A 6,837-nucleotide genomic window follows, 5' to 3' on the forward strand; every position below is an offset into this window, starting at 1 on the left:
CCCACTCCCCTCCCAGAGCCGGGGAGAGAACCCAGGAGTCCTGGCTCCCAGCCCCCCCTGCTCTGACCCACCAGCCCCCACTCCCCTGCCAGAGCCGGGGAGAGAACCCAGGAATCCTGGCTCCCAGCCCCCCCTGCTCTGACCCACCAGCCCCCACTCCCCTCCCAGAGCTGGGGAGAGAACCCAGGAGTCCTGGCTCCCGGCCCCCCTGCTGGGTCACAGTTGTGTTGTGTGTATGGAGCAGGGTCTCTGTGTGTAGTAGTTGTTCTGTGTGTGTCTGTGTGGGGTTGAGGGGTGCAGTGGGTGGGTTTGTGTGGTTTTGTGAACTCACATGGGCGTGTGTGTAACCATGAGGAGCGCGGACGGCTGTCTGGGGGTGCGTACGAGGCCGCGGGGCTAAGGGCCATTGTGACGCTGTCCCTGTGTGAGTGTGGGTGTGTATGGCAGTGGAGCAGGTGTCTTTGGCATGTAAGAGGAACATGCAGCCTGCGTGTGTATCTGTACACACAGCCTGCATGCGTGTGTATCTGTGCAGATAGCCTGCGTGCGTGTGTCCGTGCAGACACCCTGTGTGTGTATATCCGTGCGCACAGCCCGCGTGTGTATCCGTGCGCACAGCCCGTGTGTGTGTGTATTCGTGCATACAGCCTGTGTGTGTATCTGTACGCACAGCCCTCGTGTGTATCCGTGCATACAGCCTGCATGTGTATCTGTGCGCACAGCCCGTGTGCGTGTGTATCCGTGCATACAGCCTGCATGTGTATCCGTGCGCACAGCCCGTGTGCGTGTGTATCCGTGCAGACAGCCTGTGTGTGTATCTGTGAGCACAGCCTGTGTGTGAGCCTGCAGGCTGCATGGGGCGCTCCACCGCCCCGGTGTTGGTATCCCAGGGCGTGGCACCGGGTGTTGGGTTGTTTAGCTCACACACAGCCCCACCCCCCCACACACACACGCCTCAGCTTTGCTCCCTCCCCTGTCCCGGCCTGTTCCCAGCTGATCCCCCGGTGCCCCTGCCGGGTTGATTTATGGGAACACATTACACGGTGGATGCACCAATAATGATTTGCCTCCTGGCGGCGAGCAAAGGGTCGCTGGCGCTACCTGTGTGTGTGTGGGGTCCCGGGGAGAGGAATCCACTCGTGAGGGGTGCAGGAAGCCCAGCCCAACGGGGGAGCTCCCGAGGGGGTGGCAGGGGGCTCCCGAGAAGACACCCCTGTGTAAGGCAGGGACATGGGGGGGACCATCACCAGGAGGAGACCTGGCAGGACTGATTTGGGTTTCACCGGCACAGCCCCTCACCCCCCAGGGCAGGTTATGCCAGGACGATGGTGTAAACTGGCCCATTAAATCCCCTGCCCCCGCCTGGGCTCCAACCAAAGCCTCCTGCCCCACTGGGGGCCACACGAGACCCTCCCACTGGCCTTTCACCAGCCGGGAAACAGGGACACGGAGGGTTGGGCCTGGCTTGTCTCATGCCCGGGGAGAGAACCCAGGAGTCCTGGCTCCTGGACCCCCTGCTCTAACCACCAGCCCCCACTCCCCTCCCAGAGCCGGGGAGAGAACCCAGGAGTCCTGGCTCCCAGCCCACCCTGCTCTGACCACCAGCCCCCCCTCCCCTCCCAGAGCCGGGGAGAGAACCCAGGAGTCCTGGCTCCCAGCCCCCCTGCTCTGACCCACCAGTCCCCACTCCCCTCCCAGAGCCGGGGAGAGAACCCAGGAGTCCTGGCTCCTCGCCCCCCTGCTCTAACCACCAGCCCCCGCTCCCCTCCCAGAGCCAGGGAGAGAACCCAGGAGTCCTGGCCCACAGCCCTCCTGGGGCTGCTGGAGTGAGTCAAGCGCAAAGGGACGTCTTAATGGGCTGGGTTTGTATAATTCATAACCCGGCACCTGGCCTAAACGAAAGCTCTCGGGTCCATCCTGCAAGGCAGCCGGTTGTGTGTGCGCACCCTTGTACACGGGTGTTCTCCGCGCACGCCTGTCCACGTGTGCTCACTCTGCGTGCCCACACCCGTCCACACGGGCTCTGTGCGCACGGAGCTGTACACACGCTGCAGGGTGGCTGCTGTGGGCTCGTGTGCTGGGACGCATTGGAAGGGTGCGTTGGGGGGTTCGCTTGGGGTGTGCGCGCACGTGTGTGTGTGTGTGTATCCCCCCTTCCTTTTATCTCCCCCCCCATGACGCCTGATTGCACCTGGCCACGCTGTAATTCCACTAAATGCTCGCATCGCCTCGGCCACCCCAGCGCCTTGCCCTGCTCCAGACCCCAGCAGGGGGTGCTGTGGGCTGCAGGTCGGGAGTGAGGGGCACCGGCAGAGCTGTGGGGGGCAGGGCTGGGCTGGCAGGGGCTGCGGGTCGGGAGTGAGGGGCACCGACAGGGAATTTCCCTGGCTAATGATCCATCCTCTCATTTCAAGTGCTCCCCCACCCCGCCTCAAACTTTGCTCCCCCATCCAGCTGCGCTCCCACAATGCCCTGTGCCTCTTAATGCATGCAAATGTATTTAAATGACTTTAATTTATTTTAATGTGCACACGCCTGGCCGTGCAAAGGGTTATTGGCTAGGGGGGAGAAGGGGGGTGAGAAAAATCACTGGGGCTTATTCAGCTCCATGAATGGGATTCAGACCGGGATAAAAATTACAGGAGGGGCTGCGGGTCGGGAGTGAGGGGCACCGGCAGAGCTCGTGGAGGGGGAGGGGCAGCTCCCGGACTCCTGGGTCACTGCAGAGCACGTGGAGCTTGGCCGGTGGCCACGAGCACCTCCGTTGCCAGCAGCAAGGACGCAGGAGGAGAATGAGGGGAGGCCGAGGGCCAAGGTGGCACCAGGCCCAGCGAGGAGTTCGGCGTAACCGCGGCGAGCGGTGGGGGAGGGGCAAGAAAGCGGAGCGGGGGGAGGGGGAGAGAAGCCGCGGATGCGGCAGGAGGCGCTAGAGGGGGGGATGGGTTCGGAACAGGCTCTGGAATTCAAGCCAGGCCTCACGGATCCAATATGGACCCTTCCCTGTGCCCTTCCCCCTCTAGGGGGCGCCTGCTCCCACCCGGCCCCAGGACGGGGACTGGCCGGCTCGGGGGGCGGGGGGGCGGGCGGGGAATGAAAGAAAAAGAAAGAACAGTGCAATGGAGGGAAAGACTGAAGGGCAGGAGAAGACCTGCCCGCCACCCGGACTCCTGGGTCCAATTGCTTGGGTTCGGGACCCCTGACCCCCCGTCATGATGGGGCTTGGGCTGGTTCCCCAATATCACCGCAGCTCCCGTCCCCTCATCAACCCCCCTGCCAGGAAAATCCCCAGGACTGGGCTATCCAAGGGTAAACAGTGCGTTGTGTGGAGCAGGGGGCGCTAAAGGCCGATACAGACCGGTCCATATAAACGCCGCCATGCTTGAAACCCAAATTACAGCCGTAAGTGATTGATTTCTCCACAGGAAACAATTCATCGGTGGAGGTTTCGACCAACAGGGGATTAGGGAGAGAACGCAAGAATCCTGGCTACCAGCTCTAACCACCAGCCCCCACTCCCCTCCCAGAGCCGGGCAGTCCTGATCTCCATTGACCCAGATCTTGCAGTAGCACAGAGAGGCATAGCCCAATACAGGCCGGTCCATACATTTCCTCCAGGAATGGGGCCCGCTCTATCCCCGCATAGACCAGTCTGTATAAAACATCAGGGGTGACTGAAAACCAAAGACACCACACAGCAGGTATTTCACCGAGGGAACGGCGCAACATCAATACGTTTCATCCAGTGGGGAGCAATGAAGTCCTATATGGACCAGTCCATATTGACCCTACTGTGGTTTTAAACCCAAGAATCAGGGATGTTTGTTTATCTGAAGTAGACAACACTTTTTGTGCTCATTGGGGGTGGGGCATTATTACCCAATATAGACCAGTCCATATAAACATCACCAGAGCTGCAAATGAAACACTCACTGGCATTTCTTACTCTGAAAACAACGATTCCGGGGCAACAAACCTTTTGGCCAGCAGAGGGCATTCTAGTTTAGATACATCCCGGTCCATATACTGAAAGCATTCCACCTACCTACTCTGTCCCTCCCCGAATGGCACACACTATCCCGGCTCCTCCACTTCTAACCTGGGCAAAACACCCCCTGGCCCCCCCGAGTGGTGGTCCATAAATAATATTGGTTTACGGTGCCCTCTGCTGTCAGCACCAGGCATTTCAAGGAAAGATGGTCAATATATGCCACATATTGCATGATCGGCTCTGTCACAGTGCCCCCTGCTGGTAACACTAGGCAATGCAAGGAAAGTCGGTCAATATAAACAGAATATTGCATGATCGACCTGTCACAGTGCCCCCTGCTGTTAGAACCAGGCATTGCAAGGTAAAACAGTCAATATTGAAGTCTATCACATGATCGGCTCTGTCACAGCATCCCCTGCTGTTAGCACCAGGCATTGCAAGGAAAGCAGGTCAATATATGCCACATACTGCATGCTTAACCTGTCACGGCACCCCCTGATGTTAGCACCAAGCATTCCAAGGAACGACGGTCAATATATGCAGTATATTGCATGATCGGCTCCGTCACCGTGCCCCCTGCTGTTAGCACCAGGCATTGCAGCCCGGGCATTAGCAGGAAATACCCCAAGCTCTGTACCGTGCCCCCTACCATTGGCAATAGGCCATTACAGGGCTATACGGCCCACACCCCACACCCCCTCGCCGCTCGGAAATCACTCACCGGGTGTTTTTTCCAGCCGGCCTTTCCGCCCACCGCAGAGCCGGACTTTGGAGATTAAAATGAGCAGCTGCTTCTGACAGAGGGATTTGGTGCCGCGGGGACAGACCTTTCTCTGTGCGGCCACGGGGCGGCTGGCGACGGGTTCCCGGATCTCCCGTTTCTGCCGGATCAAGGAGCTGGCCAACGCCGCCATGGTGCTCCGCCAGCCGGTGCCCCACTCGAGGCGGTTTCACGCCGCGCTCATCCCCCCGAAGAGCCGAGCCATGGGGGGGGGATTATACCCACCCCTCCCTAGATAAATCTGGCTAGGGGCGAATTTAGCCCCTGGGGGGGTCGCTGGGTTCTTTCTCCCCTTTCCAACAGATCGGCCAAGAGCTTAAAAACGCCGAGTGTCTCCCCCTGCCCCCTGCCGCCTCCCTGCCCCAACCAGGGGTGGTCAATTCTTTTTGTTGGTCACGGTGTGAACGTCTTGCTCAAGGTCCGGACTCCGGCGAGGACGAGAGACCAGGACACTGCTCGGCATCGGCAAAATCGATTCCCTTCCAAAGTGACTAGCGGTCCAGATTTGGGGGGTCTCCCGCGGTCCTGTCTCCACCCCCGTCTCTCCCCACACCGCAGCCTCCGGGATATTTCCAGGAAGCGCGGCGGGAGGCAGCCGAAAGAAATCAGCGCAAACTCGGTCTCCGAAAATCCCGCGCCGCCCCGGAGCTGGGTCGGCACCAGAAATGGAATGAGCTGGTGGCAAGATTCCCGGAGATCGAACTTCTTTTATTCCTCCGGGCACCGGGCGCCGGGCTCCGGAGAAGGCGGGGTGGGTGCATGGCCCCCCCCAAACAGACACACACAGCGCTACACCACCGCGGTTGTCCTTCAGCCGGCGAGGTTAATTCGTGGATAGCACAGGCTGCTGTGTATGTGTGTGTGTGTGTGAAGCAGCAGTGAAGAGGAGGGGAGGGATGGAGGGATGGGAGAAGGGCGGGGATGGAGAGAGAGAATGAGACAGAGGGATGGAGAAAGACAACACACACACACACACACACAAACCTGTGGGCCCCCCCACCCCACCCTTGGGGAACCGTGGGAATTCCCCACGCCTGCCCCAAAGAATGGCTCTGTTCCAGGCCCCCCAGATTGGTATTGGGGAGCCTCCTCCCCATGTCTAGCTTAAAATTGGGGAGCCCCATTTCCCCCTCAATGCTAGCTCAGTTCCAGTCTAGAAGTGGGGGCCGCTCGAGCCTCCAGGCTGGCTGAGACCCCCTGCACCTCCCCCCAGAGATGGGGTGTCTGTAGCAGGGTGTGGGGGATTTGGGGTCCCCCAAACAGCCATCTCCCCAGTGCAGCAGGCAATGGGAGAAGAATGATTGGGGTTCCTGCTCGCTCTGGGAAGCAGGAAGGGGGAGCTCCAGGTTTTGGGGTATCTGCGCTCACCCCACAAAAAATGTCCAACAATTTAGCAGAGGGATTTGGGGGGCTGGGGAATCCCTGAGCTTCTTCCCCTCAAAATGGAGGATTGGAAGACACTTAAAAATGGTTACCCCCAAACCTTTTCCACCTGCCCAGATTTGGGGGTGTTTATCCTGCCCTGAAGAAAGCAGGATTGAGGTGCTAACCCAGCCCTGGGCTACCCCCAGCCCCTCACTCCCTTCCCGCAGCCCCCTGCTAGCCCGGCCCTGCCCCCCCAGCTCTGCCAGTGCCCCTCACTCCCGACCCGCAGCCCCTGCCAGCCCAGCCCTGCCCCCCCCAGCTCTGCCGGTGCCCCTCACTCCCGACCTGCAGCCCCTGATAGCTCTTTGCAGTGGGAGGGGCCCACCACAGAGAATACCCCAAAGGTGACCCCCTTACACACACACTCCCACAACACTTGGGGGAGGGGGCATGTAGGAGAGGGGGGCGGGAGGGGGCTGGAGCAGGGACCCCCTGGCAGCCCCCCCCCAAAAAAAAAGTTTGACTCCAATGAGAGGTGGTGCAGCGAGATGGGAGGGGGATTATTCAGCCCCCCCCCGCGCCTCCCCCCTGCGCCAATCCCTGGTTCCCTCACCCCCCCCCGCTCATTAAATGTCCTCGCTCCAGTGCCCAGCCGGGGGGAGAGGGGGAGGTGGCTGGTGACACAGGCCGGTCCCCCCCCCCC

At 60.5% G+C, this 6,837-nt stretch overlaps 1 protein-coding gene across 1 annotated transcript in view; it reads right to left on the reverse strand.

The window, feature by feature from the left end:
- Window positions 1–4,948, reverse strand: part of FGF11 (fibroblast growth factor 11) — an 18,398-nt gene extending 13,450 nt beyond the window's left edge. Inside the window, exon 1 of the mRNA XM_034756511.1 lies at window positions 4,710–4,948. Within this exon, the coding sequence (XP_034612402.1) occupies window positions 4,710–4,902 (193 nt within the window). The 5' untranslated portion in view covers window positions 4,903–4,948. The remainder of the gene's footprint in view (window positions 1–4,709) is intronic.
- Window positions 4,949–6,837: the final 1,889 nt, after the last annotated feature.

The sequence above is a fragment of the Trachemys scripta genome, chromosome 24, assembly GCF_013100865.1.
Source record: "Trachemys scripta elegans isolate TJP31775 chromosome 24, CAS_Tse_1.0, whole genome shotgun sequence".
Classification (NCBI taxonomy): Eukaryota; Metazoa; Chordata; order Testudines; family Emydidae; genus Trachemys; species Trachemys scripta.